The sequence below is a fragment of the Oenanthe melanoleuca genome, chromosome 1A (genome assembly GCF_029582105.1).
Source record: "Oenanthe melanoleuca isolate GR-GAL-2019-014 chromosome 1A, OMel1.0, whole genome shotgun sequence".
In the NCBI taxonomy this organism is placed as follows: domain Eukaryota; kingdom Metazoa; phylum Chordata; class Aves; order Passeriformes; family Muscicapidae; genus Oenanthe; species Oenanthe melanoleuca.
Window position 1 is genome coordinate 7,753,034 of NC_079334.1, and position 18,684 is coordinate 7,771,717.

Sequence of the window (18,684 nt, forward strand, 5' to 3'; positions counted from 1 at the left end):
CTCAAGGCCTGTGCCTCATCAGCTCCTGGTTTATCCCAGAAGTTTCTCCTGTATCTGTAGGCTCCCAAATGCCCAGCTGGAATTGCTGCTCTGCTCCCCCTGCCAGAGCTGGCAAATCAGTGCCACTCCTGGTGCCACCTCTCCTTCCCCACAGGCTTCCATGTGACTTTGTCAACAGATGCAAAGCACCATCTGAGAACAGACAAGTGAAAAGCTAATTTCCATTATTCAGGCCTTCTGCCCCAAGCACACCTCCAAGGCTGTGGACACAGCCAGGATTCCACTGTTCAATTCACAGCTGGCACTGTGCAGTGCCACACTTGTGTCTGCCCAGCTGCTGCAGAGAGCTCCATGGAACCCACCATGCCTGCTAGGAGCTGCATTTCTGTCCTGACTTCTGCTCCCCTCTGCTTCCCAGACAAAGAATTAACTGCTGAAGAACCACAAACTATATTGAATCATCAAAATCCACTTTTATAGTCATCTTCAGGTCTGACACACAAAAGGATCGATTGAGATATCATATTACATATGTCCAAACTTAGTAATTGCTGTTTTTCTGTAAGAGAAACCAAAGCTACACAGACTGTCTGAAATAAAAGCAGGGATGCAGAACAGTAAGGATTCTATTCCTACCTATGTTTTGGACATCAAGATACCTTGTGTGAAGATTAAGTTTCTTCTCAATCTGTTTGCCCTAGTTACTAATCCACAAAAAAATGAAAATTCTATTTTCTTTCCTTACAGGACTTTCTGAGGACAAATTTGTTACAATTTACAAGGTATTAATGCATGTTCCTACAGCAATTAAGACTACAGAAAAACCTATAAATAAAATAAGCATGCCTCTGAATATAATAAAATTTTTGTCCATGTTGCTTTGCATCTTTCCTAATCTTTAGAAAAAGGAAGAGTTAGGATGTGTGCAGCCTGGGACCAAGAATTGCTTTTGCAAAAAAGCAATGCTTATTTCCTATTAAAGAGTGACTACCACATATCAGACCTAGGGAGAAAGAAAATATGACAAAAAAACCCAACCAACAGACAAAAAGGAGGGATGAAAGCAGGTCACTCTTGGTATTTATATCAGAAGAGATAAGTATTACAAAACAGTCCAGATTTGTATTTCATGTACAAGAAGGGAAAATATATTTAAAACCTACTGTATGAGACCAAATACTAGTCCTGCATCCACTGAGCAGAATTTAGAGCAATTTCTGAGAAAAAACTACTGCTATTTCAGGGGAGTGCAAAAATAAATTATTTTTAGCTGGACAAGGAAAAGGAAGGGAGGAAGGGAGGAAGGGAGGAAGGGAGGGAGGGAGGGAGGGAGGGAGGGAGGAAGGGAGGAAGGGAGGAAGGGAGGAAGGGAGGAAGGGAGGAAGGGAGGAAGGGAGGAAGGAAGGAAGGAAGGAAGGAAGGAAGGAAGGAAGGAAGGAAGGAAGGAAGGAAGGAAAAAGCACTTAACTTGTCCACAGCATCTGCTGTAATTGAATACTCCAAGTTTGCTATTTATAGACAAAATTTTAATCATCTTGCTATACTGATGTTACTAGAAAGACATTCAGTGAAGATTTATAAAGGAATGTAAAAACAAGAAGAATGGCTTAAGATTTTGCAGAGACCTCAGTCAAGCAAGATACACAGAAATCCTGATGTCAAACAAGACATGCAGAAATTCTGATGCAATCTTTTTCCTTACAAGAATTCACTGAAAGGGGAGAAACATTGTTAGTAATCTTGTGAAGCATCCTTTGTCTCCATAAAATCCATGAAAAACAAGTGGTTTCTCAAAAAGCAAGAACAGATGGAAACCAGTCACCAAAACTTTAAATCCTTTCAATGCCCAATGTCATCATGGTGAAAAAGAAAATCTTTGGCATAAGCAAACCAATTTCCAAAATGTTATAGAAACCTCCCCAGCCCATGGCCTCAAAATTAGGAATACAATTGTGACCTCTTTTTGTGTCCTTAGTTGTACATTGGGATAAAGGGAGATCTTTGCTATTACTCCCACTATAGTCATCTGTTTGTATTGTTGTTGGCCTTTTTCTTTTTAAATTAAAAAAACCCACAAAACCAAAACAAACAAAAAAAAAACCCACAAAAAAAAACCCCACAAAAAATCAAGTGGCTGAATAGAAAATAATAAAAACATAATTAGAAATGTGACTTTCTCTGTTGATTTAGCCTCCTCCTTTCATGACCAGAGAGCAATAATGCAGACAGCAGGTCCAAAAAAATCCCACAACCCTCCTCAATGGCTCATCCTTGATCAGGTCACTCCTTTTGCTGTTCATGGCTCAAAAGAGCTTTTTCCCTGCTATAATGGGAGTTGTTTGGATAAAGTTGAAACTACCAAGCTGTTTGAAACAACACATATGCACAGTTATTTGAATTCCAAATACTTGAACTATTTTATTATGTTTGTGGCCTGTTTTAGTTAGAATTTATGAATATTAGAATAAATAGTTTTTCTTTCTTTTTGAAACTAATGTCTGGCTGCTCTTAGTGTAAGAAATACCTCTTGCACCATTAATCATTTGACCACCTCAGGCTGAGGCAAATAAATCTATTTTGGTTTGTTCCATAACAAATGAAATTTGGAATTTTGAGTCAAACCCCTGTCAATGGCCAGGATATATAATCCATCTGAACAAATATTACTCTGAAAATAAATGCAGTACAAAATACATCTACTGAAAGGCCAATCAAATCCTTGTCCTGACATCCTAGTTCTTTCATAGCTTCAGTTAGTGCAGACTGGTGAACTTCAATATTTCTGGTTCACTTCCTCATTTCTTGAATTTCATTGCAAATATCTCAGTTTTACTAAAGCAGAGCTGTTGCTGACACAGAAAAAAAATCCCTTTTACACACTGTTTTATTAACATCACCTTGAAATTAACTTAGGACTGTACCAAACATGGTCATTACATTTATACTGGGAGTAGTCAGAAAGACTAGTCTCTAAACACCAGAATTAAAAAAACAAAAGACCAACAAGTAAGCAGCTATGGGAAACTGGACATAGCAATGTAGGTTCATTTCCAGGTAACTTGTGTGAAGAATTTCAGAACAAAAACTTGTGCAGCTTCTAGGACAAACCCAACTTATTTAAACCAGAGCAATGGCCATGAATCAAGAATACAGATCCCCAAATGCTCAGACTGCTGAAGCAATGAAGATCCTGCACTGGGGCTTTGCACAATGGACAGTGTCCCTCCAGTTATAAGTGATTAGTGTTTTCTCTGCCCTGTTTCAATGCCCAAGTATTCCTTCCTTGCTTACTTGTACTTTTAACATTCTGTAATTTAAATTCATACACCATATCCTAGAATTGTGTTGCCTGAAAAGGGAAAAAAAGGGAAGGGCAAGATCTAAAAAAAAATGACTGGGATTACAAAAGTTGGAAAAAACAAATAAAAAGTATCTCAGTATATTTAACAGATTGCTCTTCTTAAAGAAGAAGCCCAAGCATCCAGCACAGGCTTTGGGGATCAGGGTTTTCCCCAGCAATATTAAACATGCTTTGAGCCTGTTGAGATTAAGAGTGACAGCTGTAAGGGTCTGACCTAAACCCCACTAAACACACAGGTTTGAATGTATTCACTGTGTCAAGTCTTTCCTGAAGAGATTCTAGATGACAAAATGCAGAAAACACATCAGGCCTTCTTGCCACAGGAAGAAATGGAAGTTTCTTGCCAGCATGCACCACTTACCAAGGCAGTTGTGGCCATCATGGGCTAACATGAACCCATCATAGCAGGTGCACCTGTAGTTGCCTGGGATGTTGATGCACTCATGGACACAGCCCCCATTGTAGAAGTCATTTTCACACTCATCAATATCTGAAACACAAGAGGAGGAAAAAGAAGCTTTTGTAAAAAGAGAATTCTAACAATACAGGAAAATTTCTCCAGCTGAGCATGTTTTCTGATATATGCACATGCCTCAACTTTCTTTTTTATTTTCTATCTTCAAAATAATCAAGCAGAGAATGAGTCAAACCTTTGACTTATAACAACTATGAGAAGCACAATATTAATATGGCATGAGACAAAGTATGCCTTTTGTAACAAATAAACTATAATCTTCTGCATTAATCCACACCACAAGACCCACAAGAAGTCCAGTATTTTATTATTAGAAGATATGATAGAGTTGTTTGGGTTTTTTTCACACTAACCTGTATCTGAAAGAGGATCATAAAAGATCAGAGATGGATTCTGCTTCAAGATCTGTCATGATCTTCCCTCTCTCATTACAAAAAAATCACTTCTTCACTCATTCTAGAAAATGCAAACTTTCTTCTTTTTACAAACTGTATTTTGGCTTATACATGGAACTTCAGTATCACAGTCACTCTTGTGAATAATTCAGTGGTGCACATCAACCAGCTAAAAATACATAAATAATTAAAGAGAGTCTCATGGCTTGATAAGGATCAGGTCTAAATTTGTGGTGAGCTACACCAAAGCCCACAGCTACTCTCCCTAAGTTAGGCAGCACAGGATAAACAGATAAAGTTATCCTTTTAGAAAATCACCTAAAGTTAGTATATCAGAGCTATCCACCACTGCATTTTCAAATGTGCCTTTCATTGCAGAGGTGATTGACATATTTCTGAAATAGGTTCCTGTTCACACAGATTTTTCTCATTTTGTTTTTTTTTAAACCAGACTCCTCTGAAGACTCAGCCACTCAGTGCTTCCAGCACTCCTGACCCTTGGATTGAGGATGGGTTTGTCCCTTCTCACACAATCTGTGGGAGCAGGAACAGGCTTCTCCCAAGTTCTGTTCCATGTCCTCTCTCTCTATGTTGGCCTCTCCCAAAAATCTACTCAGATTCCTACTCAGTATTCTCCAAGTCTCCATCCACCTGCCTCCAACAGCTCAGAAGTTCCCCCTTCCACAATGTCCTCAAGAGCTTGAAAAGGGAATTACACACTTGGCTTTATCTGGAAAACCAACTGGCTATTTCATAACTCAGCATTTGGCACCACAGCAAAACCAGAAATAGGAAGTTGGAGAAGGGATCTTCCAAAAAAACCCCACAATCTGCTGCTTAAAGGTCAATTTCCCAGTCTTTAAAGAACCAGACTTTTTCAGAATGTTCTCATTCTTCACTAACAATCTCCATCCATGAGTTGTACAAATGCCCACCTGGCACAGCCAGCTCTGCTTTCCAAGTCCAGTATGACAGCAAAAAGAGGTTTTTAAAAAATAAAAAAAAAAAAAATCTGTGATTTTTCTTGAAAACAAGAGCCAGCAAGTCAAGTGCTCATTCCAAACAACCTGCAATGCAGTCTCTGAGAAGCTGCTCCCATTAAGCCACATCTCCATGTGCCTGGGTGCATATTCCCAAAATCTTAGCCTGCTTTCCACTCAGCAGAAATTTGCAGCTTCCATAACTATTCAGGAATATTTCCAGACTCTTCCTGTCATTCCCTACAGGCTACAGGGAACAGGAGCTCTACAAAAACATAGCTCTACAGTAATGCCATGTTTTAACAGGCCAAGTCAATACTCAAAAAATATCCAACATGATTTTGATGTCAGATGTGTCAGGGGCTCCCCTCAGGACACTCAGAAAAAAATGGCATCTTTATTTCAAGGTTTGTTCTCAACTTTTATCCAGCAATAAGTCTTTTCAGAAGAGGGAATTCAGAAGGAGCTGTTATTACCTGTTATGTTCCTCAGCATCAGAATGCCAAGAGTTGAGCAACTCATTGTCCTTTTTCTCAAACAATGACTCAAACAGGACTATTTGTTAAAATAAGCAGTGGGAGAGCCTTGAAAGGGGAAAAAACCCCAAAAACAAAGAAATGTGAAGCCTTTTGAATGACTGCCCCTTATATAATACTTATTTCTAAAAAGCTGTACTGTGATTAGCAGCACAAAGTGATGATGCAATACAAACACTCAAGTTATGGAAAGATAATACAACAGATACAGAAACCACAAAAATAGCAAAAGAAACAGATTCTTTGCATCTCATTCTCTCAGGAGTTCAAGTCACAATTAATATTGCAAAAGGATTAGAAAATTATTTCTCCCTTTTGCCCCCCAATAGCTGTACAAAACTACAAGTGGAACCAAACATTCCACCCCCTTTTCAGAGCCATGTTGTGGGGGTTTTGGTATTTCTTCCCTCCAAAACCCACATAACTATTTAAAAACTTCACCTGGCAGGCTGATTGGAATTTTTATCTCCAGTATGGCTAGCAAAAAAACACAAGGGGCTAAGACTGGTGAATTTGCATTTCCAAAAAAACCAAATCAAAAACGCACCAAAAATTCCCAGCCCCTCTTGCCCCTGCAAAAAACCCAAACAACAACAACAACAAAACAAACAAACAAACAAACAAACAAACAAACCTCACAAAAACATGCACAAAGCCCAAATGCTGAACATTTTTGAGGCTCCAGCTGCCAAGAGAAATACAAACAACCACCACTCCACCACTATCTCTTTTACCTGGAAGAAGAGATTCTTTAAAGAATGCCTGAGTATGGAACAATTATAATTTATGGGCAGAATGCTACATCTGACATGCCAGAATACAGCTTCCCTAGTAAGCTTCATATAGAGTAAAAGTAATAGGAGTACATTCAATCACATAAAACCTGCAGGCTTGCTCTTCATTTAGTCTATTGTAAACCTCAAAATTTGCAGGGGCCATCTTTGTTCATATCCTTTTGGTTAGGTCATATCCTATTATTCTTTTTTTTTTCCCCCTATAATTGATAGAATTGGGTACTAATCAAAATATCAACTCTAAACACCTCTGAGAAATTAAGCTTTCCCTGCTAATTTTGTAGCTTCAACTATGCTTAACATTTTTAGCATTTGGTCACTTAATACTGTCTTTCATCATGAAGGAATTACCATAACAAAAACCAAAACTAAGAGCAAAAAATAAATGTAGGTATCCAGCCACAAAACTGTCATGGATGTAGGTGCATCTACTGATGAATTTGCAAGGTTTTTCAAAGGAAAACCTGAGGTTTTATCTACACTGGCAAAATGCTTCTAAAGCTTTCAATTCCTTAAATTCCAGCTGTTCAGATGGGGAACTCTTGGGTTGCTTAGTGAAGAAATCACCTTAAAAGAGAATTGCAGTATTTCCATTCCAAGAGAAATTAATTTCATGTGGTACTACAAAGGCAGGAATCGTGGGAGTCTCAGAGAAGAATTAAATGCACCAAAATGATTAAGAAGGTGTAGAGACATTTGTAGTACTGACACACTTAGTTTGCCAAGAACCTATTTGAGTTTAGTGTATTCAAAAGAAACAGCAACTTCCAGTCCCAGGACTGGATGTAAGGACATCCTCAGATGCTAGCAAAATAATTTTGATCATCTTTTTCTGGAACTGGTTTGGAAAAATCTCAAAAAAATCCACAGCTTGTTTCTAAAGTTTTAAGGTAAAAAACGATCAGGACAAAAAAAGAGGTAAAAAGAGACTTGTTTACTTGGGTGTACTAGTTACTGTACTGGTTCAGCTATTTATAAGGTGAAAGAGGCTTGGAAACTCCATCCTAATTCTTTCTGGAAAGCAGAGGTGAAACTTTTTGTTAGCACATCCCTAGGGAACACAGCCATGCTCTGCTGCTGTCCTCCTCAAGGAGCAGTGGTGTTACTTAAAAAACACCCATTCTATGAGACTGAAGTTATTATGGCATGCAAGCACCCAAGAACTTTTTAAGAAACCCCTAGACAAGTATCTGAGAAAATTTGGGGACCTCTATTTCCTATGTACATAACGGGGTTGATTCTTCTTTCATTATCAAAGGTGAAACTGACCCTCCCCCAGGATTGGTTTGATTTGTGTATTCTGCCACAAAGAGATGGAAATCCCACAAGGCCACCTTGCTGAGAAGCAGCTCTTCCAGAAGCACATACAGCTATGAAATAGTCAAAATAAAACAAGAATCAAACTCTTCAGCTTCCTATATCACAGTATTTCAGCTTTCTGTTTCAGCAGAGAACAGAAGACACATCAGCGTGCAATAACTAATGTCCACAAGACAAATCAAACTGTAAAACAGCAAGGAAGTTGCAAAACAGCTGTTTCCCATTTTGTCTAAACATTTTCAGCAGTGTCATGAAATTTACTGTGTGCTAATCATCTTTACCAAGCAGTAACCAGCTCTCCTAGAAGGTGGCACAGAATTTCTGCCAAGAAAGTAAAACGTCCACCTCCAGAAAAATCCATTCCCACTCCTCACTGCACCACTTGCAATTAATAAAGTTCCTGAATGTCCAAAAATCATTCCAACACATGCAACAAACTTTGTCAGCACAGCTACAGATCATCATGGGCACAGCTACTACTGAAATCAAAGCAAATGCCTGCATGGATTTGATGAATTTTGGATGAGTGTCACAGCTGAACTGTCACAAGAAGCCTTATGGCTATTAACATGCAAAAGGAAGAATGACTGAGGCCTGGAAGTCAATGAGCCAAATTCAGTGTTTAGTGCTGAATTCCACAGATTTCTATAGAAAATGGGAAAGTGTGCACTGACACAATTTTTATCTTGGCATCTGTCAAGGCCACAGATCCCAACACTCAGAATGCAACAGAAGATGTTCAGAATAGGAGTGGGATTGAACAAAATCTGCGTCCATTTAAAAGTATTTATTGACTAGCAATATAAGAGCAAGATCTGGAGCTAATTTAGTAAACAAAAACTTCAATTGACTTTGAAAGGAGTAATTTATGTGCTTGGACATTTTAAAATAAATAGACTTCTAATTTAAAGAACCAGAAACAAAAGCAATTGTACAGGTATATTATAAAGATGTGGAATATCTCATAAAGAAGCTGGATCCATTAAATAACTAGAAAAAGAAATATTAAAATCTTTGTAAGTACATCTTGATGGATGATGCCATGGATTTCTCCAGCATCTAAAGAAAAATAAATTTATACTAATTTTCTTTTTTCTAACTGCTTTAAACAAAATATTGCCAGAAAGACACTATGGAGACAGCAAATAACATTGCCCTTACAAACTTGACAGGAAAGAAACTGTGTTTTACCTTCTTGATTGAAGGGGGGTTGCTGCTAGCTCCTATAGAGGGCAAAGCATACCAGATGCAAAATTATCTTTTATTAGTTTTCTTCTGCTAAAAGATATCATCCTATCATCCTACAGTTCTGCATCAGCAGCATCTTGCCTGCTTATCCACAACAATTATGCAGCAAAGTACACTGTAGGATGCAGGAGCCCATATTTCCATGTTGGTAATATTTTTCACTTTTATGGCTTCTCTACAGAGAACTTTCAAAAATGTTATTGATTCTTTATGGCCACTGTTCCTCCTAGGGCTAATGCACTATTCTCATATCCACAGAAAAATACAGGAAAAAAGGTCCACCCCTGGGTTCTAAATCCTGCACAACTAAGAACAGATTTACAGTGCAGAACTCTCTGCCTCATTGCATAGCTTCAATTTGATCTCAGATGCTTGTGAAAGAAAAGTAACCTTGTAAAACCCAAAGATAAAATAGCCTGAGACAAAAGCCACGAGGCTTTTTTGCCACTGGCTTAGTTTTAAGAAAGGTGTATTTTCTGAGATTCATAGTTGAGAGATATGTGAGACAGGATCAGCACTGAAAGTTTTTGCTCCCATTTCCAATTCAGAGCAAACTGCAGCATAGCACTGACACCACTACTTTAAAGGAAACAGGTGGAAGTGAAGTTACATGCACACTGACAAGAATCACAAACAAGTTCAAGTCCTGGATGACAGTCTGATCAGCATCTTATTCTCCTTCATGGGTTTGAGACTGCAAAAGCCAAAAAAATAAGTAAAAATTACATGGGAATATTTATATATTTATATGTATGTTTGGCAGAGTTTACATTTAATATACTTTCAGCAGATACACATCACACTCTGGACAACCTGAACCTGTGGCATTTGTATTTCCCATATCAAGTTGCACTTTCCTTAAGAAGGGAACCAGTTCCAGATCTAAAGGACAGGATAAAAGCTCAAACACAGGTTAAAGACCATTCTGGTAAAGTGCAGGTGAAATTTGCCAGAAGTGCAGCTCTTTGGGAAACAATACTAAACATGTTAGATTCTTACAAAGAGTTTAACATCAGCACATTTCCACACATTTGAAGTCTGCTCTGCTCTTAAAATTTGCAAAATCTGACCCATGTGTGAAGAATTGGGTGGGAAAATGTTATGAATTATCAATTTCACTCAATCTGACCTGATGAAATACCATTTCCATCTGTGTTTTGTGGTATCAGAATTCAGCATCTACTCCAAGTTCAAATTTTATGAAGAAAATATTGACATACCAAGATTCATTCAATATTTCTACTCCAAAAACCCCCTTCACCTTCAGAGAAAAGTCCATTTTTGAAAATCCCATTCCACAAAAACCTTGTTAAATCACTTTTTCTATAAAACAAATTATTTGTTACATCTGGCCCTTCCTGAGATACTTTATTTTTTTGACTCATAAACGTTAACATCTTTATTCTTTAGATGCTGTGACCTTGTAAATGTTACAATCTAATGAACCAGAGGAACACAGAGTGCAGTTTTTACAGCTTTCAGGTTGCCATGATGTTTTCAAGACGCTGGTGCCAAAGAAAACTGTAAAATTTGATAGCCATTAGGAGTTCTCAAAGAGGCAAGGTCAAGGGTGGGCAGGCTGGGAGCAGGGTAAACTCAGAACGAGCAGCCGGATGTTTCTCGGTGGAGAAGGAAAAAGAACAGGTACAATATGCTGTTTAACATGAATTTTTTTCAGTGTAAATCCCTCAAGAGCTTTTCCACTATGGGTACTGCCTCTCCCATGTTTTTCCCATTAGTGTGTCCACAAAAAAAAAAAAAAAAAAAAAAAAAAAATTCAATTTACAACTTCCTTCAAAAATGTCACAAGCCCCTATTTCCCAGTATTAAACCAGCAATAAAATGAAAAGGCCATGCCAGCTTAGTGGACATGATTTGGATACAATCTGTGGTATTGTTGTGCTGTTTTTCTGGAAGCTGTTTCATCCAGTTTCCAGAAAAGATCAAGTACTCTGCAGCAGTTTTGTTTCCTTGCCTTCTCTGATGGCTAAACACAAAGCTCATCATGCTTTATATCTTGCTGAAGTATTGTCTGAAAAAAGTGGGGGAAATGGGATACAAACCAAACTATGTAAAGGTATGTCCAGCTGGTTAAATAACACATACATTTTAAGAGTGAAGAGTTTCATATTTAGAACTATCTTGCCTGAAAGCATTTAGGATATGTCTGAAAGATGAGACATCATCACATTTATCACTGCCTGCAGATATGACTTAAAATTTTCTGTAATTTTCAATCTAATATTATTTTAATATTGTTTCATCATTTTTCCCTAACCACAATTATTAATTTTCCATTTTAAAGAAAGTACAGAGACAGCTATTAATGATCCCTATTTTGCCCTGTGTCTGTAATTTTTTTCCCTGTTATTATAATGTATACAGCAAGCATGAATCAAATTTTCATGTCACACAGAGTACAGCTGGCCTTACAGGAATCACCCTCAGTGAAAAAGGGGAAAAGCAGCTTTCAGACACACAAGTCCTTCTCCAGGGAGGTAATGAAGTAATTGAACTGAGTTTATCAGCTGTAGAAAATGTAGGTGTGTTTAGCACTTGCTGCTTTCTAAGTTTTAGTTAATAATCTTCAAATATTATGCACCATACAAAGAGAATTAGAGTCACATTTAAAGATACAAGTGATGAGACAGCATTGAGCACCCAGTGCTGTAAGCTGAGTCTGCTCACACTCTGCTAAATGAAACAAGGCAACAGATGACAAAAATCCAAAATTTCTGCAGTAGCTGAATGGTTATAGCTCACACTTTTGGTGAACAACCATCCCATTCTTCAGTCATCAATAAGAAATATGGTGTCTGGAGACTCCCTTCCTTACATTTTTCTTAAATTCACCTTCCCTTCCTCCATTTCCTGTCACTGTTCTCTTTCCTGTGCATTTCCCTCCTTATTTAAACTCTTAGTTCAAAGAGAGGAAAGGACATTTTTAGTGGCTGGACATTGATATGCCAATCAAACTGACAACAGACACAGGAACCCCCCCTTTCATTCCTTCTCTGAGGATGCCTGATGTTCAAGGCAGGTATTCCTGCTTCAGTCCAAACATATCTTGCCACTGGAAAGTTATCACTGGAGCACAATGAGGTAAGAAATATGCAAAAATACTGAAAAAAAGGTAACATACAAACTGAAAGCTGATACTCTGAATGCATTTGGTATCACCTAAATCCTCTGTATGGTGGCACACATAACTCCCCAGCAGCAGGAATGGGGAGACCAAATAAGTGATATGGAACACTCTAGGACCTTACAGAGTTTCTGACTGCTGAACTGGCAAATCTTCCTACTGCATTATCATTGAGGTTTTACAGAGCTTTTCACCTCCACTACCTTTTGGGTGCCTGAAACCCTTGGAGAGCTGGAATCATTTATAGGGAAAAAATAATTAAGCAGACTTTCTTCCCTAGGGAATATTTTATGTTCTATTAATATATCTGAGTATTACCCTTATGTGACATTTGCCATCTCAACTACACAATGGAAACTTATCTGGGACCATTCCAGTTTCATTTTATCTTCTAGATTAACCCAAAATTATTGTAATCCTGCATTCAGCATCTTAAACCCTTGATTAGAGTTTGGAGCAGCTTGACATTTGTCTTAATTGATATTTAAACAGATTGGCTGCAAGTTCTTTGAAGCTCAAGTGAGATACCCAAATAAAGATGGATACCTGCAGAGCACGTAACAGTTTTAGAGTCTGTCTTTATTTAGTAGCTGCCATGCCTGACAAGCTCAAGCAGAGAGGTTTCCTGTTCACAAGCTGTTATGAATGTGAAACATGACATTTGACAGCATTTTTCCCACCACTTCTAAATCACAGCCATTTCCACCCCAATTCCTTCTTTTAATGCAATGGGAAATGTTTGATTCTACATTGAATCTTCAAAGTTCTTGCTGATCTAATGGGAGAGTGTTTCTGTGTCCTTACTGACACTGCTGGTGTGCATGCATCCTAAAGATAATTGCTTCAGTAAGTCATGGCAGGAGGTTGTTCCTAGATCTTTAAATTCAAATATGCACCTATAAATTTTGAGAAGAATGTTTCAAGTAGTGAAATTAGCTCATTGATACAGATATAATTCACCTACTTTTTTCCCCCCAGACTCTGCAGGCATCTTATTCTCAGATTGTTCATCTCCAATCTTACTTTGCATTTAATTTTAAATGTCTGTCCACTGACCAAGGGCAAAAAATCCCAGCCTTCAATTCTGAAGGAAATTTCTTTATTATCTATCAGAGAATGAATATTAACTTTTTTTATGTGGCCCTTCATGTAGGATAACAGAAGGCTGCTTCTTGCCCATTTCAGAACAAGTCAGTGGTAGATTATGAACTGCCAAATAGAAAATTTCTTGGTGTCATAGAGCACATGCTTCCTTAGCCCCTGGCAGACTGACACTTCAGTCAAGATCACAAACAGTATGAGAAGCTACAGAACAGTGATTTTCAACCTTTTTGGATATGAGGAACTAGTATGTTTTCCAGCAGAAGTGGAAACACTTGTATTGCAAATTTCCATCTTCTGACAGCAGGCTTACCTTTTCAAACTATTTTTTCCCACCTGTACTTTAGCAGTAGTCCTTGGGCTATTGCAGACTCCTGGTTGAAAACTACTCTGCTGTGCTGGTTATGCACTTGGGGAATATAATGTAATTTATATCATGCAAGATTTGTTAAATGCAAGGCTTCCTGTCATCCTGTATCACTTGGTTAAACTTCCTACTCTCTATGAGATGCATACCAGATATTAATTTTGCCAGCCTAAAAAAACTGGCAGGACAGTCCCACAGAAATAAATCTATGAGCAGAGCAGCTCTGCATTACACTGCTGGTGTGCTCAGGGCTGCCTTTCACTTCATTACTGAAGTCATGAGGTTACTTCTAAACATGATGCACAGGGAAACCATGAACTTGTGTTCCCTGCCAGATCCAATAGTTATGAAGCCCCAGAAACCAACTCTGCCTCCTATTTTGCCACCTGTCCCAGAACACAGACTAATTCACACCACTCCCAACAGCATCCTTGATGACCTGTGAGCCTCTCAGCATTTTGGTTTGCAGACAGCAGCCTACAAAGAGTGCCACTCTAAGTCCTTCACAGGGATAAAGGCTGAACTCCTCACCCATTAAACTGCAGCTGAATGACAGTAACTTGGTTCATCAAAACACAGATCCATCTTTGGTTTAGAATCATCACGCTTGGTTTTGCTGTAAACAGTTTTTGTACCTAAGAAGCTTTCATCTAGTCTAGGAGGGTGGACATGATGGCAAAACAGTGTAAAACACATGGAATGCACTGAAAAATGAGAGTATTGCTCATTCATTAAAACCCAATGAAAGAGAAGTCCCTCACACTCATGCTAATTAAGACTACAGGGTACCTCTGGCAAGAGTAATCTATTAACAGCAGCATGTTGCCTGCTTTCCAATATTATTAATTTCACAATACATTTCTTTTTATTCAGGAGACAGTACTGAGGATTTCTTACTTTCCTTCACTTTTCTATGGTGTTAAGAAGGCTTTTCTTAAAAAATATTTCAGTGCTCCAGCCTAGATACTGATGCATTATTTGTATTTAGTTTATGTTTTCAGGAGAGTGGTGTTAATTTTGCTCATGAGTCCTTTGCAGAGCTGTGGGTATTTTTAGGAAACAAACAGTAAAACTAGTTGAGATGACCCTACATTAAACCATTTACATGGCTCATTTATGTGCTTGATGCATTCACTTCAAAAAAATCTGAGAGGACTAAACTGAATAGAAATCATCAAATGTTTACAAAAATTTTAATCTGAGATAGTCTTGCAAAAAAGTTCAAATTCATTTTTGTGCACCACCCTTCAGCTGAGTGCACCATCTAGAAGGTACAAAAGTTACTAGGCTACAAATTTTGTTACTATGCAAGAGTTTGAGATGATCAAGTCACATTTTGTTCCTGTAATGAAAATTTAAGTTTGTAGCAGATTTGTGTTTCAGCATCTTACTTTCACTGAGTTTTACCTTACTAAACCTGTGATAATAATGATGATACCCTAAATGTGAGCACACACAAGCACTGTCTGAAACAGTTCACAGCTCCAAAAGCTCTCTCCATCAGGACTGTACCAGCATGAAATGTGGAGCTATTTTCAAGATGCCAAAACAGTTGGCAATTTTTCTGCACAACTCAGAATTCTGGCACAGCCTCGCTCAGCTTCTTACCAACAATTCTGTCTCCACAGCGTGTAAAGTACCTGCCATGCAGTTTTGCTTGGATGTACAGACTGAATGTTTTCCTTTTTTTTTCTGAAAGCATGGACCTGGCCAGCATCAACAAGAAGCCCTAGATGTTGTTGCAGTTGATGAATGCAAAAGGGTTGTATTTTTAAACAAATACCACATTGATGTAATTTTTTTATTCCAGATGAAACAGAGAACATAATCCTACTGATATGTGCTGGCAATTCTAAAATTTTATCCCCAGTTCATCAGTTATGATGAACTCCTCAATCTTTGAAAAGACTATGCAGAAATTAGTCTTGTGAACCAGAGCCCTATTTATCACCAGAGACAAATAATCACAGAGAAAACCTAATAAACAGTGGTAAGCAGCCTTTGGTTTTTGACCTGTGTCCAACAGGGACATAAATGCACAGACACTGAACAGTAGCAGGCAACCCACTGGCTTTTCCATCATCATCATCACCCTTTCCAGACTCTCAAAACATTTCCTGGACACTCTGACAACCAGAGATGTAAGCAATACCAGGACCATGAATTAATGAAGTTACACCCTCATTTTTGCTGGACATGAGGCAAGTGAGGGTTAGATGAGGCCAGGCCAAGCTGTTCAAACACGAATTTCGTAGTGAGGAAAAGTCCAGGGAAAGTGCTAAGGATGAAATTTAACATTCAAATCTGAAAAACAGCATTGCTGACCTGTGAATCATCAAATATTTTCATTTATAAGCTGTTCTCACATCTGATGTTTGGACAAGAAACTGAGATAGGGCAAACAGATGCAATTTCAGCTCTGCCATAAAATCAGACTATTTGGCTCCAGTGCTCAAATATACTGTACTAGAAAGCACACACAGCTTCCATTAACACTATTAAATGAAAAAAGGATGGAACTGCAGACACAGGAATAATAACATGGGCATTTGCTGAAAATTGAAGAGTGCTCATAGTGATAGACTGGAAATCTTCCTTTGGGAATTTAAAGCAATTATAATTGTTCATTATGTTGGGGAGAATGTTCAGTAGAGAGAATCAAAGAATGCCTACAATTTCTGTGCAGTATTCAATAATAATCTGCTATTGACAGAATGCACCATAGAAAGCCAAGCTGTACAACTGTACTGATCTCATTCCCAGCAGTGGAAGGATAAAAGTGGCTGAGGTTACATAAAAAATTGTTTAGTCCTGCAGACCTATTTCCAATACTCTCATGTAGATGATTTTTTATGAGATGCCTTTCAACAATGTTATTTTATTATGCAGAGATAAGCAAAATGCAGCAATGTCCTGCCTAAAGACTTTGTTAACAACCTAAAAAAGAATTTGTTTGTGTTTTTTTTTTTTTTAATTGGACAGTACATCCAACACAAAATTAGAGATTTGAGATGCCACACCTTGAAACATTCTTCATGAATTCCACATGCTTCTTCCTTCCTCCCATCTTTCTAGAGAATTCCTGCTTTAGCACTGTGTCTGGTGTATACTCACAGTATTTCTAAGGTACATAAACAGAAGTCCAGGACAGAACACATTACAATATCCTTGGTAATAATAATATCCACTGAAAACAGGGCAGCAAGGCCTGACTAATTAACTCACCCATAAATAAGACAGGACTTCAGCCTCAGTAAAAGGCTCAAAAATGAAATAAATTGGGGTTATGGGTGTTGATCCACAGCACCTGATTTAACAGTGTAGCCATCTGAAGTTCAGTCAAACATCCAGGTCAAGCTTTTCAAAGTATCTATTAATTTTTCACAACTGATTTGAGACTCTCCTCAATGAAGTCTCATTTTCAGAAAAGTGTGAAGGTCCATCATTCTGAAGATGGTGCTAGTTGCCAAGCCAAAAACTCAGGTTTCTAGGGGTTGCCCATGTAGGGAAACACAATTAAACCACATCAGATGGGAGGCTGAAAAGAGAGAGGTGCACACAATTCCCTGTTCCTGCACAATTCTTTCCCAGTATTCTGAGCATGGCTGATCACCTGTCTGGCACTGTGAGTTTTGCAGAACACCTGGAGAAGCAAACATACTTATCTTCTATTCCTATTCCAAAGATGTCATTAAACACAGAGATTTGAATGAAACTTCTGGCTCAGGAGGTCTTTAAGTCTCAAGCTGCATTCTTCCATTTTTATTGGGGTTTTTTTTTGTAATCTCCACTGTTGGCCACTGTCAAGACTGCACATCAGGATAGACAGATCTTCAGTCAAACTTCTGATATCAAAAGATAAATACACATGGGTAGGGACCAGATTCTTTGCATCCACTGTAAAGACTCCTGATTTTTGCCTTCCTCTACTAGGTATAATTTAAAAATCTTTGTATATTCCATCAGCACAGAACATGAAACTAACTGTACAACAAGGAGAAATTCTAAAAAATGCTTTAGAGGTTTTCCAAAGATCTGATAACTAGGCAAACAAAACTGACATACAAGAAGCTCTGTCCATCTCCATTATAACACAAGTGACTTTTTATGGAATTTTCTCCCAAGTGCATACAGAGGTCTAGCAGACTTAGCATATAAAGGACTTTAAACTTGCGTTTAGTTTGTGCAAGTATGTGATTCAGCCACTGAATTAAAAGCATTGCAAATTAAAGAAAGGTATGATCACACAGTCTAGCAGTGCTCCCTCAGTAGAGTGCATCAAGAAAAAAACTTAAATTAAAGAATTAAAAAGATAAAACTGAGACTGGGAGGATTAACTTCACCATGATCCAATTATAATATGGCAGCTTAAAAATACCATGTCCTGGTTAAAAATAGAAGCACAGAACATTCTTTATGAATTTCAATGGAATTTAAATCACACCTGCAGGCTCTTTGCCCTCATGCACCTCATCCAACTTTGTAGATGCCCACACCTGTGTCAAAAGAAGACTCTTATTTTCAAGACATGATTTATCTGACCTGTTTTTGTCTCCAATAAAAAACTGCATGAAGGAAATTTCTCTCCCTCAACCACAAAGGGAAAGCAAAGCAAATGGTTTGACTGGGCTGATCTGCACTACTGAGATGCACCTTTGGAAAGATGAAATCCACTCTGTTCTCTTCAGATAGCCCAGAAAAGCACAGGAATTCTGTAAATACACCAAATGCCCAACAGACAGAGCCAGGGCCTGCCTTCCTCCCAATACAACAAACTTGATTTATTCTGAAATTCAGGTGTCTGAAGGAGTGCAGAGACCATGATCAAGTGCCTGAGCACAATTTCAGTGCTCAACTAAGGGAATTACAGGGTGTATTATTAATGCTGTGAGTGACTGACAAGCATTTGCCTGAGGACAGACAAATGCAGGAAGCCAATGTTTGTATTGATTCACTTGTTAC

At 38.2% G+C, this 18,684-nt stretch overlaps 1 protein-coding gene across 2 annotated transcripts in view; it reads right to left on the minus strand.

The window, feature by feature from the left end:
• The window catches only part of SCUBE1 (signal peptide, CUB domain and EGF like domain containing 1), a 184,377-nt gene that overhangs the window by 150,486 nt on the left and 15,207 nt on the right, over nucleotides 1-18,684 (minus strand). For both annotated transcript variants that reach the window (XM_056481851.1, XM_056481852.1), the window contains exon 3: nucleotides 3,723-3,851. In XM_056481851.1, coding sequence (XP_056337826.1) covers nucleotides 3,723-3,851 — 129 coding nt within the window. The remainder of the gene's footprint in view (nucleotides 1-3,722; nucleotides 3,852-18,684) is intronic.